Here is a 19,556-nt window from a genome sequence, read left to right as displayed (position 1 = left end):
CTTTCAATTCATTATGAATAATATTATATATGTTGGTTATTTGTTATACTTAACAATTTTCTGGGCAGTTAACACGAGGTTTGAGACTCGTTCCTGTGTCGATTATCCAACACGAACGTTACCAGAATAAGCTCAAAAATACTTTTATTTTTGAGCTTATTCTGGTAACGTTTCTGTTATTCTGGACCAGTTTCAATAATAAAAAAATCGGAGTGTTAGGGTCGGCAAGTCGGCAACGCACGCTGGAGTTGCAAGCGTACATAGACTACGAAGACTGCTTACCATCAGGCGGGCCGTATGTTTATTTGCCAAAAAACCTACTATGTTTATACCTAGCATGGTAATATTCTGTCTGATTTACTTACTGTAATTCTCCCTTGTCCCATAAACTCCTGCCTATAAACTTTTCATTTTCTTTCTTTCAACTAAAACTGTTTTTTATTGTCATAAACGGTGTACGCTTTTTCAAGGACAAAAACTCCCCTTAATGAATAAAAATACCTGCCATCATTTAATAATGCCCTCCCTCTACTTAGGGCATTCTCTGAACATAAGTAGATTACAGGTCCCTTAGGGTAGGGGTCTGTTATGCAAGGTTGGCAGCATTCTGATAATTTACCCTACTAATATTTTAAAAGCAAAAGTCTGTATGTCTCTTGGTTTTTTACGCTTATTCCGCTGAACTGATTCATGGCTCCTCTACACGGGAGTCTCCTCCCTAGGGAGTTATAGCTTTTTTTTTAAATAAATGTCACTTATTCATACAAACCAAAAACCAAGTAGCATAAATGAGTTTTACTTTTAAAATACCGACGATTATAATTTAATATTTTTGTTTATGTATAAAATTAAATAATTTGATTAATTTAACAGCCGTTTAAAATATTTTTACATAATTTTCAATCGTGGCTGAATGCCGAATAGGTCTGTGCCCTCGATGCTAACCTGTCAAGAAATTACAAAATGGCGGAGAAATGTTTGATATGTCTATTACACCGTATTTAAGAATTATTACGTTTAAAATTTAGTTTTTTCTTCGCAAGTGTGATGAAAAACATTGTGTGTAACTCCGGGGGTAAGAATATTGCAAACTCGTACCCAAAATTTCACTTACCCCCCCCTCGTTGCACAATGTACTATCCGCTCACTTTAGTTCAGTCTGAAATCTCATTTCAAACCTTCAGCCTGTATGTAACGCTTGAATTCTAATGACTTGTTTTGCTGACGCTACAGGGTAGTTTAGCGTACATTGTTTGTTTAGGCCTCCCGTCTCGTATGCGACCCTGGTACCTACGCGTGTAATTATTTCTGCCGAGGAAGCTAATTGCTTTAAATAACGTTTTAACAGGCAAGTCTGTGCCATGCCGTCCTGTCTACGGTTTTGCTGATCATGATGTATAATTTGTGGAATAAACTTGGGTACAAATCGGATATTTTAAAAATTCGACATTGTTGCCACCTGTGAGTTTAAAAAGCACTAAAGGCTGTGCGCCCAATTTGAAACAAGTACAGAAAGGCCGAAAAAGCGCGAGGAGTCCTCAGAAGACTACGTGACAACGTGACGAAAAGACGAAAACCTAAACCGTTATATTATTATTATTATTTCTATGGTGTGTTACGTTATTTTTGGCCACTTTTTGATGCTGACTATACAAGCAAAATTAATAATAATAACTCCTCTTTTATTAGTCGGTTAAAGTGTTCATCTGTTCAACTTCACAGCGACTCATAAATTCATACAAAACAAAATCTGTACAAACCGTCCCATTGTTAACGAAAACTACGTCACAAAAACGAAACAACTTATTGTTACCGAACTGCATTTGAATAACTTAACCAATAAAAACATGAAACTAATAAGCATTGAAAAAAACAAAGGAGGTTTACCGCTCATCATCGAAGGGACGGAAAAGAAAAAAAAAAGAATATTGTTCCTATTAAACAGTGAGAGTTGTGAAGAATAAATTATAAGATTGAGTGCTCCAAATACTTGCCAAGCAGTTGCCTCATACTGTACAGATCTGAACCCCTAGTGTAAATTTATTCGATAGCGTGACGTGACCTACGAGTTTGCGGTAACGTTAAGTTTCATTTTGTACGGGATTTAGAAACAGCTCGCCAAGCGGGACGTTTTGGAAACTCAAAATCCCATACAAAATGAAACTTCACGTTTCGCTGTTGAATAAATTTACACTAGGGGTACTGATTTGATCGTTTAAGGAAACTAAACGATTTTTTTTTCGTTTTCTTATGTTTTTTATTTTTATAAAAAGTAATTAAATATTGCATGTAGCGTTGTTGTAACACGGGCATTACGTTTAATTAACCCAACCAATTTAAAACCGTGACATATCAATGTCAGTTCGAACATCAATCGTCCGAGATAGAGAACGTGCGCGTTGGAGGGTCTGCCATCTTGTGGCCTGAATCGGAAACATAAACATTCACATTTACACGTCACGTGTTTTCTTGTGCATAGTAGGCTCTGCCATCTTGTGGGCTACATCGGAACAATAAACATCACATTTACACCTCGCGCCAAAAATCTGACAGCTCCTGTGCTGCCTCATACAGTTCATGCACGCTCCCTATAGCACTTAAGTTAAGTAGCAAATGTGTACACTCTAAAGCTGGCCATAGACACTAGGGTCTGCCTGCGCAGTTTAATCAACTGCACCGGTAAAACGGAGCGTGTGTGGCATTCGACTGTAAGTGTACAGTTTCCTATACAGCTTTACCTGTGCAGTTGAACTGCACAGGCAAAACTGCGCAGGCATACCCACAGTGTGTATGGCCAGCTTTATCAATATGTAAACAGGCCCTAAGGCAAGTGCATACGCTCGTAAGGGCCTTATAAGATAAAAATAAATTATTATCTCCGAAATGGAATTAATTAGTAAATTAGAATACCAGTGTCTTAGAGAAAGTTACTTAATTTAAGCTCAGGAATGCACCCTTAAAATTAACGGAAATTAAAAAAAAACACGGTGTATTAGGTAACAAAACGTTCTCATAGGTACTAGGAAAAGTCTCTGAAGTATACTGGTTTTACCGAGCCCCAAGTTCGGTATGCCAAATAAATAACAAAGTTCTAACCGGTGAAGCCGCTCTGCTGTCCGTTTACGTACGGATTAGGCCTTCTTGGAATTCTGTTTCTAACTTTCTAACTATTCCAGACCTTATCTCAACGTGGTAAGGTTCAGGTTAGGTTAAATTTAAAGCAGCAGCCAATCAGAACATCTTACTTTGGACTTTAAATCAATGTATTAAGGTTCAGATTTGCTAAGTTGTAAGCTTGGAAGGAACAGTCACTTCAAACGCACCATCATTCACACTGTTAAGAGGAAAGAGGACGGCCGCTTCTCCATACAAATGTAGTCCCCATTTTCCTCTCTGGATATTGATGTGGAAAATATTTTCACGTAATTTGATGTTTATTTAACCATAGGGGTTACTAGGGGGGACTTTATCGATTTTTTGTGATTATTGTAAAAATACGAAACGAAAACAGATTTCATACAAATTTTTAAATGCTCCTAACTCTTATAATAATGATAAATTCGAGCGTATGGGTATAGCTGCGGTTGATATACAACAAATTGTGTCGAAATATTTTCAATAATTTTGATATCCAGAGAGGAAAATGAGGACTACGTTTGCATGAAAAGGCGGTTTCGCGCGCGTCCTTCTATATCAGACTTTAATTCAAGCCAATAAGGTTTATATTTGGCAGGACCATTGATTTTATTTACGTTACAGTATTTCATCGAAACGTTGATTAACATTACAATACGGTTTAGTGTTAGGGATTGGTGCAGTTTCTGGTAGTGTTGGTAGGAACTCAACTCTTTTGAGTCGACTCGTTTTTACGAGAGTCGGAGCTTAAAAAACTTCTGATTGTGAGTCTTTTAAGGGCTGATTTAGACGGCACGCAAACTAGCATGCGATTTTAGTTACATTGCGGACTATTGAGGTTACAACCAATTCGGCCGACCGAGCAAATACCGCAATGTAATTAAACTCGCGTGCGAGTTCTCGCACCGTCTAAATGGGCCCTTAGTCCCGAGTCGAGTCCTTTATTAAGTCTTTTTAAGCGAAAATCAAAAGAACTCGAGTCTCCGAATAAATACTCAGTCAACAATTTTATAGGTTTTACCTAAACTACAGTAAAGGAAATTGGCGTGATTGTATAATTTATGTTATGTACATCGATGAATTTTACATATAGACAACGCATTTCGAAGTTATTTGTATAAAAACAAGTTCGACGAAAATGACTCAAGTCTCTACGAACGACTCGGGACTCTAATAAGTTGAAAAGGAATCGAGTTTCGTCTTCATTATAAGAGTCTGCAAAACTGAGTCGAGTCTTGAAGAAAGAACTCAAGTCTTAACCAACACTAGTTTCTGGTGATGTAGGGTTTTGATTGAGGTGTCGTATACTTAATTTAATTTAACTATCTGGGTAGTAACATTTATAACCCTTGGTCATTAATCGTCCTGCATTGAGTTCAGGTCCTTCTCTGAACGCAGCTGCGAGCACTGAGCGCACCCGGGATCGCGGATATCATAATTATTTTAATATATTTAGCTATTTTTAACAAAAAAGTAATCGATGATGTCGGTCATAGGTAAATAACATTACGGTTTAAGCTATTTTTATTTTTATTTTTTTTGTCTTAAATTGTTAAATAAAATAATGGTGCGTTATATTTTAGACCTTTCGTGAATTTTTTCTGTCGAGCGAAAATTGTTTAAACAGATTTCGAATCGATGAAGTTAATAGAGAAAAGCCTCAAGATTGCCATTTTAATGTTTTGGCAATTGTATTAGATCTAAAAAAGTGCTAGTGCATTATTAAAACTGCCTGATTCGAACTTTAAGATACGTCAAATATTAGGTCTAGATACTATATGGATCGGAGATGTCGGTGTCAAACAAGTTTTTCAAAGAAAAACGTATATCCGATCCATATTGTATCTGGACCTAATATTTGACGTATCTTAAAATTCGAATCGAGCCGATGAACTGCTGGCTGCACTTACTTTATTTAATTTAATTAATTAATTAATTAAACCTTTGGGAAACTACACCTTACTGTACAAAATTTTAGTTTATTATTTTAATTTTTTATAGAAAAAAAGTGTTTACAGTTTAGCCCTGTGGTTCCCAAAATTTGCCGGGTTGCGACGACCCACCTGAAAATTTTAGGCCAAAAATTTTACGTAAAAGCAATCAACGCAACAAAACACGATGCACTTCCAGTTTTAACTCTCATTGTTGCAATTGATGTATTGCAAAATAACTAAATCACTCTCGACTGACGACAATAAATCATCGGACATCAGAAATTCAGTAGATCCAACGATATCGCACATCCATTAATCAACATATTGTAAAAAAACTGGCCAAGACCGAGTTTGGCTCGAGACCAAACAAGGGTTCCGTACATAACACATTTTTAGTGTTCCATTTTTTGTGGATATGGATCGATTTTTTTTTTCATAAGTTGGACTTACAGTTGAAGCTCCTATAACTCCTAATATGTTTTTCTGCAATATAGATTATACCTAAATGAAGAAAAAATATTTTCAACATTGTAAACCCAATATAGTTTTGAAGATATTATAAGGGCGCGAACGAACAATTTTTATGTTTTATTCTGAAATAACTTCAACACTTTTTGACTAAAGATTCTCACATCGAGCTCTGCCATTTGAATCATTTGATATACCTACTTAATCACACGATGTATGAAACCTATTTTTAACTTTCTAATTTACCTCCTAAAGGAGGCACCCTTTTTAAAATATTTATATTTACGTAACGCGTTCGTCTTTGGGTCATCTACTTACATAAGTGTGTGTACCTTTCAACACATTCGATCTTTTACTTATGCCGGCTACACACGTAACTATATATAAATCGAAGGTTTAATATAAATTGAAACTGCCACCGATGTATGTATGTATGTATGTATGTATATACTTTATTGTACATAGAAATAAAAACACGAAAAACACAGTTACAGAGTAAATTAAATACAACAAAGGCGAACTTATCCCTGTATGGGATCTCATTCTCATTTTTTTCTCATTTTTGGATTTCTTTCATTTGTATGTCTTTTTCGATGTACGATAATCTACAACGATTTTTCATACACACGATCGATAAATCTGCGCAAATTGGTTTGCACAGATTAATCGCTACGATATATAGTTACGTGTGTAGCCGGCATTAGTTTCGGAGCAAATTGGCTGTGACAGATGGACAGACGGAAATTTTAGGTTCTTTCCTCGATTCGGAACCCTAAAAGTTCACCCGGTTCCCAAAGCTGCCACTCTCTCAACAAGATGCGATTAATAATCGTGTAGATAGTTGCGATTAATTAGTCGTACAGTTGTAAAAGGCACCATCCGTCTTGTGACGTCACGCATTGTGTCTGGTCTGGTCGCTCCCACGGCTTTTTCTACATGCTTAGATAATCTGTATGGCGCCAAACACGTTAGGCACAAAACATTAAAATTGGTGTGGTCTGTTTATAATTAATTTTCCGATGATATAATACGAGTATGTGATTTTCATTTTAAAATTATCATTTTCATTCACCTCACTTTCTACTATTCGCAAAATGATATCTCCATTTTACAATTTAACAAAATACCTATAATGTTTTTCTTATTTATACAATTTAACATTAAAATACAACACATACATACCAGTGCTGGCAAAAATGCTGAGAGCAAGTAAAATAACTTAGATTTTTATGTCATTTGCATTATTGTGTACAGTCAGCAATACTATTCGCTTAGTACGTGCTTAGCACCTTTACATACAAACTTGTATGCAGGCGGGGTCACTTTTCTCTGCAGGACTGTACATGTGTGTGAAGTTGGCCAATTGACATAATAAGTATCAACAATAATTTTTGATTAGTAAAAAATATAATCATTCGAGCGGTAAAATCGGTTTAAATCTCGCAAGCCCGGCTCATCCAGACGTGTCTAGTGCGTCTAGAAGTCTAGATTCTAGACCTAACATGTACCAGGGAAATATAAACACGAGGTAGACGATTTAGTGCTCATACGACGCTCTTTTTCAGCTTGACCCGTTTTTTTAATAGTCTTTATAACCTAATATATTGTGATACTTAGTTTCATATAATCTATATGCATGTGTGGTTAAATTTATAATGGTGGAAGAAGAATACTCCAGACAGCAAATGAATGGTGAATAAATAAAATATATTATTGTTTAATTGTGCAGTCAAGGGCATAGATGTCAGTTTGGTTCTGATACCGAACCACGCAATTTGCCTTTGCATATAGCTACATATAGCTACAGCTACAAAATAATTATATGTAAAAGCTTTTAGATATTAACTATGGACCCCAACTAAAGTTAGACTTATTTTTTTCTGGATAACACATTTTCTGCTATTTTGTAGGCAAGGACGTTGAGATGTATAAAATGATAATTTAAAACAATTATAGATTTATCATTTGGGGCCAGGGGGCCTCCACTCCTTTATTGCCCGAGGCCTCCAGACCTCTAAATCCGGCATTGATTATAATAATGAGAAAATAAATTCGTACTGCAAGCGGCCTAAGTTTACTCGTTTAAATTAGATTACAGATGTTCTCAATAAAGTCCCTATTTGTACATATACGGCTACCATATACCACCAGTTTGACACTGACATCTAGCATTTGCGTAACTCTATGCATCTTGCTCGAACTCGCATATTGTGCGAGCGAGATGTATAGAAAGTAAGTTACTCAGATGTTAGTGAATGTCAGACCCGGGTATCTTCTTAAACTACGTCCAAAAGAAAGGTACGGGCACTGTGAATGTCATCTCGCTTTGTGTGGTAGGGCACAGCACAGCGGCGATATTCCAGATCTAGAGCAGAGCGCAACTGGGGAAGTTCCTCCACCTTACAGAAAACCGCAGCCAAATAACACTAGACCCTACTCATAGTGTTGTGTTCCTGCCGGTGAGAGGTTGCCAGAGCCCAACGAGGCTGCGGAGTGTTAGGTTCGGCAACGGGCATGTAACACCTGGGGAGTTGCAAGCGCCCGTAGGCTACGGTAACTGCTTACCTTGAGGCGGGCCGCATGCTTGTTTGGCACCGACTTAGTATAAAAAAGGCAGTCGTAGTAAAGCTACTTCACGCTTAAACACCGATAGGTATATAATATATAATATCTTTATGCCAAGACTCGCAAGTCTCGTAACTGACCTATGACGTCACCGCGCACTAACTACCGAATTATGAATGTCTCCTCCAAAATCTGCTACCCTGGTAGCTTGCGTCGCTTCTCACTTTCAAATCGACCAACATTCGATTACTCAATACCGTCTGCCGGTAGTCAGACAAGTCACCGAACTGTGTATTGTGGCTAAAGCGGGCGAGTTGAGTATTTCGGCGCCAGCGTAAGGTGAGCTGTAATACCTGTAAGGCCGGTTGTAGATGTCCGGTGTTTTCGCCGGACAATTGTCCGGGTTAGGCGACGATGTCTGGTTTTCTTGGGTGTAGCTGTCGGTAGCCATGTACAAAACCGGACGTAGTCGCGTAACACGGTCCGGTTTCCGGCGAAAACACCGGACATCTACAACCAGCCTTATTGTGAACAGTGCGTCCGGGCATTTAAGACTAAGTTCGGTTTCGCGAGCCATATACTTGCTCATCAGAGGAAATTGTAAAGGTCGCCGTTGTCGGATACGACATGGAGGACTATATATATATATATATATATGACGTATGACTATTTACATATTTGTTTTATTTCATATCCCATTTATATATTGTAGGTTATAGGACTACCTATCATTTAGGTTTACCTACACGGAAAAAACAGATATGTTAAATTTACAGATAATTTGTAAAATTTACAGAGAAATCTGTAAATTAAACACATATCTCTGTAAATTTTACAAATTATCTGTAAATTTAACATATCTGTTTTTTCCGTGTATCATTTAGGAAATTAAATATTTTCTTTTATGCCGTTTAGTACAGTTTTGATGTCTACCGTTCTCCAATTCTTCCTCAATTGCTCAAAGGTTAACTGGAAGAGATCCCTGACATGCGAACTTATGCCTTTGTACATACGATGTGTGTTCTTTCCTGTTTTATGTTTTTTTTTGTTCAAAAAAGTGTTTTAGTACTACTACTACTAATAAAAATGTTTCACCCGCATTCTGCTAGCTATTTCAACAGCAACCGTTGCGTGAACGAAAATGCAACGTAGGAAGTCGTTGTGGAACTTTGTCATTGCAACGTAGATATGTGGGAGCGCTTCGAATTTGTAGTCAAGTTACTGTAACAAGGTGCTAGGTTGAGTTACCGCACCGCTCGCCATCGGCAGGGTGATTACCCTCATACCCTAGAGCCTAAATGGTCGCGCACTGTGCGGTTTAAGAGGAGTTTCCTCCCGCGGACGCTCCGGCTGTGGAATGAGCTCCCTGCCGAGGTTTTCCCGAGGGTATACAGAGTATAGGGTTCTTCAAAAAGGAGTGTACAGCTGGTTTTTAAAGGGTCGGCAACGCGCATGTATCTCCTCTGGAGTTGCAGGCGTCCATAGGCTACGGTGACTGCTTACCATCAGGCGGGCCGTATGCTTGTTTGCCACCGACGTGGTATATGAAAAAAAAGTTGTCATCTATTTCACGGAACAAAGATATGCCGTCATTTTCAAACCTTCAATAGCGAACATATGTACTCCCTTATGGTGTTGCAGGTGTCCATGGACGGTAGTCGCTTACCATCAGGCGATTCGTCTGCACGTTTGCCTGCTCTATCATGAAAAAAAAAATACAAACGTGCGGTGTTACTTTTATAATGTGCTCACATATAAATGCAATGTTTCATATCGGATTCTTCATGTTCATTCGATTCGCCCTATGATCCGATTCTCCTCGGTCTACTCTACTTCGTTCGTATAAAGTCGTGTTGTAGATGTTCTAACTCATTCTAAAGACCATTACCAACTGTTCTAATAAATTTTAGTTAAAATAATGGGTACCTACTTGGTTCATTTATTTGTATATTTGAACAAAACCTGATGAAATAATAAACATATTATTTTGAATTAAACTTTGTTGAAATATTTCGTTACATTACAAATATAATTCCGCGAAATAGCTCAAACCGCAGTTTTAAAATAAATATCGTTCCGATTTCGTTGAAATTTCCATTTGTATTCCATTTCGCATTCGAATTCGAACATAATCCCTGGTATTAATCAACATTCGGAAATCAATCTCTTTTAACCTCTTTTCAACCCCTTTAGGGATGTTTTCCTGGTAAAACGGGTAATGAAAATAAAATACAATAAATCTCTGTACAATCCATAAGTAAAATTTGTTCAGCTGTCAACATCTTTAATAGTACAGTCAGCATCAAAAGTAGCGGATGAAACAACGCGCCAAAAGTATCTAATATTCTGGAAAACTTTTCCAAATATAGATAAATTGTTAAAATTCGCGTTCAAAAGTATATCTTTTACAGTCTTAGTTATTCTATATTAAAGATATCACTTTTTGGTAAGCTGTTACAGAATGATAGATACTTATGAAACGTTATTTGATCCGCTACTTTTGATGCTGACTGTACAACTTTTTATTTTACGATTTTATTTCATTTTCTACTCGTCGCCTATAATGGTTGAATTAAGATTTCGTTACCAAACTATTAATTGCGTACTTTTCATGTATGGGCTCCCACTCAACTATAAGATTCATTTCGATACGCTTTAGTCACCTGTAAGAAAACATTACCAATCACGTGCCGCCGCGTTCCCATTGAAAAGACTTAAACCGGCGTGAGTCGCGCCTTTATGTGTACATCTTGTCTACTGAGATACTTACCATTACCAATTCATTAATTATTTAGGTTTTATAGTAAAAAAAGTATTATTTTAGATGACTCGTAGAAAAAGTATTGTATACAATAGTGACATAGTCAAGCTTTCTATCTCGTCCCGTACTTAGGCAACTCAGCAAGCTTCGTTGCCTAAACACGGTGCTCAACTGAAAAACTCTCTATTATACCACGATTTTATAAAACACTAATTAAGCAACTGTACTTTAACATTGTATTGTATTGTCCGCAGGTGGTGAGGTGTATCGCTCGGAGCTATGCTGGGCGGGGCGGCGGGGGGCGCCCGCACCCGCCCGCCCTCTGACCTCCAGCCAGGTATGTGCCTGATTAACAAAAAGTTGCTTAATGCTCTAGAGCATAAAGTAAAATCATCTATAACGACCCTTAAATATGGACATAGCAATAAAGTCTAAAATTACCGGCCCGATTACGATTTTCAGTCTTAAATAAATACGGGAAAATATCCTACCTATTTATATTTCTGTATATTTGGCTCTCAATCGAAGTGTAAAGCAGAGTTTATAACTCGGGCATAAATGCCCCGTTTTATCATCGATTTACTATATTGCCAAAGAATCATTTTTGATGCAAGCTTTATTTATGACTGACAGTGTTTTTCTGTCAACAGGCAACTAATACTCTATACTTGCCGCAAAACTAACTGGCCACTGAGATCATAATGCTTACTCCTTTACCCTTGTTAAGACCAACCAAGAGTGAAAGAGATGGCATTATGACCTGACCGGCCAGATAGATTATGATTATGATTATAACAAACCCAAACACGATTAGGTTGCGTTGTTTTATCACAGAGTTCTTATGATCACCTCCTGCGTCCATCAGCAATCATCAGTTCAGCTCGATGGTATCATAATATTGTCAGCTTATGTTGCCAATGTATCCCGACTTTACGTTAAATTTGATCTGCAATTGAATCCCTCCAAGATGTATTATCCTACCACTAGATTTGTTTGTTACGTATACGTATAATAATATATAAATACCAAGTTAAATATTACAGTACATGCTCAGTGTAATAAAATGGTGCTCCGTTTCCAGGTGTACCCCGGTTTCCGCTGTACTCGCTGTTTCCTCAGGGCAACCGACCCACGCTACACAAAGGTATATGATTTTTTTACGTTTTTCTTTGATATCATATCTAAATTGTTAATATTTTATCCTGTTTTATTTAATTTTTCTTCACAAGCTCTTGCACATGGTTATCTAAAATATCATCCATGTTGAATGTCATAATATTAGTTAGTGGCTTTATGAGCTTGTAGTCTTTGTCTCATGATTTTCGCGAGCCCTTATATCTCCGCCATTTTGTAAATATTCCAAAATGAATCGACGAAAGAAAATCATTTTTTTATTATCGACCCTGGTCACAAAATACTAGACCCTGGGTCTTTAATACAACTCTGGTGTCCTGCGAATGTGTTATCGAGAAGAATAACTGCGATAAACGAAATTTGAAAGGTAATCGCGAAAACGCAGTACAGCATACTGAAACAAAAGACTATGGACATGGACTTACGTTTGTCTCCTGGATTCCCCAGGTTGGTATTTTGCTTTATTTTGGTATTTGGTATATACTAACTGATGTGTCGCAGCGACCCGAAGTGGATCTTGGTCTCTGTCACCAAAGACCGCCATGCTTCTGTATCCAAAGCCGTATCTGTCCAGGCGACGGCGTCGACTTCGCCAAAGTATTTTTGCACTTCGTCTCTCCAGCGGTACCTAGGGAGTCCAGACGGCTATTCATAGGCTTACCTACTGCCACACTTACTTACTGCACATTTGAAAGAACTATTTGTTGTGATGTGATATTTCACATGCAAGTGCCATCAACCCAAACGTATAGCAATGCCTCCGATCTTGTATGACATTAAAATATCAATCATCTACTCTTTAAGTAAAGTTTTTCCTCTGCGTCTGTTCCACGCTTCCACAGCAAAATCTTTAAATGACGTCATGCTTGGGGATTCGTCTATTTGCGTTGCGTTGGACCCTGGGGGATCGCACACACACACCCAACACAACTTATCTTACCGACGTGAACCCTATTGCAAGGCCGTAAGTTTGTGTTTGTACGAACGAACGGAAAACATAGGAAGGACCTATCACATTCAGCAACACAGTCGACCTTAGGACAAAGGATTAAGGTACAGTTTTTAACAAGGATTGTGCCGTTTTCTGAGTAATAATGAGGTGTCATTCGGACCGACTCGTGCGCACATGTGGCGCGCATGTATATTGGATGTTTTGTTATGATGAAAGGGGGTGCTTGGGAATGAAAACTGACACTTGCAGTAAAATTAAAAAGAAGTATATCCTAATGGAGTGATCACTTATAATTAGTTGAAAAGCCGTAAGTAACGTGAAAACGAACATCATCGTTTGATTTAGATAGAAATTGGCTGGTTTGAAGAGCTCCTTATTCTGAGCGAAGTAAATAAGAAATTAAAACTTATCTTGAAAAAATGTATGTTTCGTAACTGAGAGTAGGGCATAAGATGAAATTATGCTCATATTTATTGTGCGAAATAGGGTTTTATCGAAATCTTTTATATATATATATATATACTATGTCGGTGGCAAACAAGCATACGCCCCGCCTCATGGTAAGCAGTCTCAGTAGCCTATGGACGCCTGCAACTCCAGAGGATTTACATGCGCGGTGCCGACCCTAACACTCTGCACCCTCGTTGAGCTCCGACAACCTTAGTCATCGGCACAACACTATGAGTAGCGTCTAGTGTTATTTGGCTGCGGTTTTCTGTGATGTGGAGGTACTTCCCCAGTTGGGCTCTGCTCTAGATCTGGAATGACTTCCGCCGTGCTGTGCCCTACCGCACAACGCGAGATGACATTCACAGTGCCCATACCTCTTTTTTGAACGTAGTTTAAGGACGTAATAAATATACAACGTAATAAAAATCGTGTGTTTTTGTGTTATTGCATGTTTTGAACGTGAATGATGGGTTATTACAGCATAGTTTATAATGCTGCATGCTGAGAAACAATAGACAAAGTTAAGCAATTTCCAGACAATACAAAAAGATAATGGTCCAATCAGTCCAAATGCAAATAACACGAATCTTCCCGACACCCGTACGTGCGTCGTGATGCGTATCGCTGCCGGCGACACACGTAGACCCAGAGCTAGTCCCAGAAATATATATACTTAAGGAGCATAAACTAAAAAAGTACTTTTAAGTGGGAAGTGGGCAGGCTACGATTCAGTCACAACTTTTTACTCTACTTACGAGTATAAGGACGAGACTATAACCATCTGCCCTTTTTCAGGCATAATTCCTTGTTGACTTGACACCTACTTTTAAGGAAAAACTTATCTGATTTTAAGAGATTTCCCTGCAGAAAAAAGAATAGTCCAATCACCTAATGCAAATAACAGGAATCTTCCCGACACCCGTACGTGCGTCGTGATGCGTATCGCTGCCGGCGACATACATAGACCCAGAGCTAGACCCGGAAAAATATATACTGAAGGAGCATAAACTAAAAAAGTTGTGGAATCTCCAAAAAGTGGGCAGGTCGCTTAAAGCGTAGTTAAGCACTAATCATTACACTACTTAAGAGTATAAGGGCAGAGACGATAACCCTATATATGCACTTTTTCAGGCATAATCTCTTGTTGTCTTGATACCTATACCTTTAAGGAAATAATTTACCTGATTTTAAGAGAGAATTCCCCGCAGAAAGAAAATAAATATTAAGCACGTCGAGGAACAATATACATTAAGTTAATTAATTTATGTGAACGCAAATAACACGAATCTTCCCGACACCCGTACTATCGCTGCCGGCGACACACGTAGACCCAGAGCTAGTCCCATAAAATGGTACCTTTTTCTGGGACGTACGTACTTAAAAAATTGCAATTTTTGCAGCCCAAAGAGGTAGAACAACAAAGGATTGTAAAATGATGATTTGCAACTGAGTTACATTCTATATCTGTTTCCGGCGATGGCTCTCAGACCACAGCTGTATGTATAGCTTATACAGCTATTATAAGTCTAGTTAAAGCGTTATAACAGATGTTTGACACGTTTCTTGGAAATGCCTTGGCTGTTAATACTATGTTATTTTTAACATACAAAGAAGCAACCCATTTTATTCTTCTTGTCATAGAACCCTTATCAATACCCGTTTCGTTTTTACATACACTACGTAGTGTGTACGCAGTACGTAAGTACGTATTCGATTTTCTCAAAGAATTAATGCCCAGCAAGCTAGAAATGGTTTTCATACCTTCATTTGGTTCTAAATGTGTGTAATCCGAGTTTTCGCAATCCCAGGTGTGCAAAAATCTTTGCTATTTTTTGCTTGTAGCTCGAAAACGGTACGTCTGACCAAAATTTTGCTTTATTCATGATGAAAATGTATGTCTGGGGATCTAAAAGGTAGTATGATTTCGTAGTCGATGTTTTAAAAATGGCGCCATTTTGAATTTCTTATTTGTGGTATGAATGATCATATTAATAGTTAATCCGAAACGCCTTTTCACCAGTGTCTTGATCCACCAAACCTAGGTGGCAGTGCCATTATAATTGATGGTGGGCTCCTTCATCGAGTGGTTTGGAAATCCAAGGAAAAATGTATCTCCCGAGGCTCCCGAAATGGATCCACTTCTCCTGGGATGGCGCACACTCAGATTACACGCATTTAGAATCAAATTTTTTGGATCTAACTTTTTTGGCCTGAGATACATGTTATATGGCGATTTAAGAAAATCCGATCACATGTGTTCATGGTCAATTAAAATATATTTATCAATTTTACCTTGTTGTACAGTCATCAGATATATCGGAGTGGCCGAGGTGCTCAAAAATCTCTGAACACACACTAGCGACTTGATACTTCTTCAACTTCAACATTTATTCAGCAAATAGGCCATAAGGGCTCTTTTACACGTCAACATGGAATTTACATACAAGCAAAAACAAGCATATCAACCATTATCAAATACAATTAATTGAAAATATTAATGCGAAATAAAGTATTATTGTTTAAAGTAAAAGTAAGTAAAGTATTATTATTAGTTAGAGAGAGATGTATGAAGTCTCTAAATGCCGAATTACAAAAAAAAAAACACAAACAGATACAAAAAAAAACTAAAATTATTTAGAGGTGTAAATATCTCTAAATGTCAGAAGCCAGAACTAAATGATTTTTATCAAATTATCCTTAGAGATATATAGAGTCTCTAGGAGTCAAGTATCTATATCTAAAACATTCCACACCGTAATTATATTCAAAAATAAAGTTAGCTTAAACAGACCTGTCTCCACAAACAGCACCCGTTCACGAGTATGACGCGTATCTCAGCCATCGCCTCCCTCAACCTTCATTCGGGAAAGTGGCGACCCGATCAACGACGCCACCGTAAGCAAACACTTTTAAGTTGGCATGACATGTTCAAGCTGATGATAAAGGAGTGTTCAAATATATGTAAGCACCTTGGCCGCTCCGATATATCTGATGGCCACTGGGTTTCGTCGAGTTCGTAGTATTTCGAAAATAAGAACCCCAAATAAATAAATATCCCATTATACTGTAAATTCAATTTCATAATTTTACTGCATTTCATCTTAACATTAGGTATACTGTACTCTTGTACAGTTCAAACATGTATCTGACCATGACCATGAGAAATTACCATGTTAGTCATGTTACCCAATTACCCATGTTAACTTGAAATCTTACTATTATGGACTGTAAACTATTACGAATAAAGTTCAGATTTGAACAAAATGAATCTACATATACCGTTAATCACAACAGCATGACGTCACGCAGTCAAACTTTTTTTCGATACTTTCCCAATCAGAGGTACCAGGGCCCCATAAGCACGCAGAGGCTAGCGATGCCAGTGACAATTGAAAGTCGGGTTTCGGTGCCAATGACCACTTTCGGTGGTTACTTCTTATTTCTTTCAATAGAATTGTGAACGCTCCTTGAAATAGGGTTTAAATTCGAATAAAATAGTTGTATGGAAGTTGTTATCGAATTAGAAACTAAATTTAATAATAATATATTCGAACAGTGTTTTTCAACCTGTTGCTTATATGGGGGATGCAAAATCTCTATGCAGCGGTCGGAGGAGCAAAAATCACAAATAAACAGTACAGGTATTGAAGAAAATAGCTCGAAGTAGGCATCTCAACTTTTAATTTTTAGGGTTCCGTAGCCAAAATGCCAAATACGGAATTCTTATAGTTTCGGCAGTCCGTCTACCCATCCGTCTGTTTGTCCATAGGTCACAGCCATTTTATTCAGAAACTTATATAGTATATAGATGTATTTTGTAAGCCGCCTGTTGGGCCCTATTTTTTTTTAATTTGAGTATTATTTGTTTGTTCGATCGTATTTAATTTTGTTCTACGAAACCAGCAGAATCACGACACTTGGTCCATGATTAATTTTTTCTCCATTCCGTTAGCCAGTTTTCAGACACAGGCGGCAACGGAATGGCCGGAACGAAATATATGTATCGTCATTATTCGTTTTTAACCCCATGCTTTGTTTACAGTGACCACGGAGAGTCTGTTCTCGACATCGCTGTCTACATTCGGCGTGCCCACGCCCCCTCCAAATTCCCCCCTACTGGAATTGAACTCGAGGTTATTGCTGGACAAGTAAGCTGTTTTTATCCTTAATAAAATTGTGAACCTCTTATAGCTATAGCTTAATAAATTCTCACCAAATGCCGTATGCTTTAAGCCAGGTTTTTTTCATCCTTTTCTACGCTTTGACCCCCTTAGCATAAACATTTTTCGCGACCTTTTACTGTTTGACGCAGTTTGTAACCTGATATTCTTATTATTAGGCTCTGCGAGGCTCCTAGAAACCCAGACTGAAAAAACATAAAATTGAGTTTTTCCGACATTGATTAGAAAATCGTTAGATTTTCCATATTTTTCATCAAAAATGTAAATTAAGAATGATAGTAATTTTATTTTCATGCTGATCGGCTTGCAAAACAAATAATCTGCTCCACTTCCTAATACCAGTCGTGAACCTTATTACCGAGATGATGGAGTTCAATATACATAGATGTTAATGACATTTTCTCCTCAGGGATCCGAATAAAATGGAAGACAGCAAGCTCGGGAAATGTATTCCTGACAATCTCTGCTGTTCTGGTGATCAGCGTCAACTGCTAGAAGGAATAAACGTCATGCAGCCTTTGACTATAAAGACGGAACAGGCGAAACGGGCTTGTAATACGTGCCTCACAAATTCTCCGAAAAAGGTAGATTCATGAACATCTACTCTCTCACACATCTATCTTTCTTTGTTCCCCTGGTTATTATAACTTAGAGGTTATTAGTAGTAGTAGTAGTAAAACTCTTTATTGTACAGAAATGAAAATAAAACAGGAAATAAAACACCCATTATTAGTACAAAGGCGAACTTATCCCTTAGAGTGCAGATGCAGATTGCAGATATATACTTGACCAATCCATACCATTTGTTTTATTTGACCAAGATTATGTCATCTCTATCTAGATGTCAGCCTGTCTAGATGTGAGCCTGTCGTCTGAGGTAATTTTACGGTGTAACTCGCTATGTTTATTTTTTCGGGCGACGTTCAGAGGAGTCTTGAGCTGAGGACCGTACAATTAGTTTGATGTTAATATAACGACACGACTGTATAAATTCGACTATTCACTTCAACTTATACTTTGGCTTAAAGTTTTGTCTTTTTATGTTCTACATGTGTCCTAGAAAAGTGTTCTTTATTCCTCAATCTAAATCCACAATTCCCCTACAGATTGTCCACGCGGACGGCGGCTGCAGCCGCACCAACCCCGTAACCTGGCTGGGCGTGGCTGGACAAAACGTGCAAGTCCAAGTGAAGCGCGAACCTCAACACATGCTGTCAGAACTGGTTGCTGTCAAGTTGGAACAAGCTTCTCCAGGGACTAAACCGGAGCCAGCTATACCTGCGTCACTTAATAATGGTAAGTCTTGTAAAACTCTTCTTTCTTTCTTAGGGGATATATCAGACTCCTAAGCCAGTTATCACTACGACCATTGCCTTCCTTGATCCTATTGTGATCGCTATTACTCATGTAAACCTGATGGTTATCCTTAACAAATATCAGCTCTGCTGCTGTGCGCTCGTCTCTCGGGCAGTGTTTTTCAATCTGTGGGTTACACCTGGAGTTTTGGGGGGCAGGCTGCAGCCGCACCAACGTAGCGTAACCTGGCTGGGCGTGGCCGAACAAAAAGTTCAAGTTAAAATACTTAAATCGCTGGTACGAGAAACTCATAATTACTGGTCACATATCAAGAATGGATGGACGTATGAACACGCGTTGGGCGGACAGAATACAGCCGGAAACTACAGCCACATTACAGGCTTATGCTTCGGGCTCAAGATTGCCGGCTTGGGGGACGATAGGCATCACGTCCCTCAATCATGAGAATACAACAAAGCAGAGAAGAGAATACCATGGATATTAGGGATTGCAAACCGGATTGATTTTCAATCCGGCCGGACCGGATCCGGTTTGGTATAGGGATATTAAAGTTGATTAAATTACTTATTTTTCTAATTTTTTACGTAATACGTATTCCTAAATCTATAATTTGAAGTTAATAAATAACTTCTTAACAATAATATAGAACTTGGTATTAA

General features: G+C 38.0%; 1 protein-coding gene across 3 annotated transcripts in view; it reads left to right on the top strand.

Moving 5' to 3' along the window:
* Nucleotides 1-19,556, top strand: part of LOC133521812 (protein winged eye) — a 162,097-nt gene that overhangs the window by 68,709 nt on the left and 73,832 nt on the right. For all 3 annotated transcript variants that reach the window (XM_061856881.1, XM_061856882.1, XM_061856883.1), the window contains exons 2-6: nucleotides 11,118-11,200; nucleotides 11,945-12,007; nucleotides 17,442-17,547; nucleotides 17,990-18,164; nucleotides 18,687-18,876. In XM_061856881.1, coding sequence (XP_061712865.1) covers nucleotides 11,143-11,200; nucleotides 11,945-12,007; nucleotides 17,442-17,547; nucleotides 17,990-18,164; nucleotides 18,687-18,876 — 592 coding nt within the window. In that variant the 5' untranslated portion in view covers nucleotides 11,118-11,142. The remainder of the gene's footprint in view (nucleotides 1-11,117; nucleotides 11,201-11,944; nucleotides 12,008-17,441; nucleotides 17,548-17,989; nucleotides 18,165-18,686; nucleotides 18,877-19,556) is intronic.

Source organism: Cydia pomonella, chromosome 10, assembly GCF_033807575.1.
Source record: "Cydia pomonella isolate Wapato2018A chromosome 10, ilCydPomo1, whole genome shotgun sequence".
NCBI classification, from domain to species: domain Eukaryota; kingdom Metazoa; phylum Arthropoda; class Insecta; order Lepidoptera; family Tortricidae; genus Cydia; species Cydia pomonella.
The sequence above is the reverse complement of the archived record's forward strand: the minus strand, read 5'-3'. Positions and strand labels throughout refer to the sequence as shown.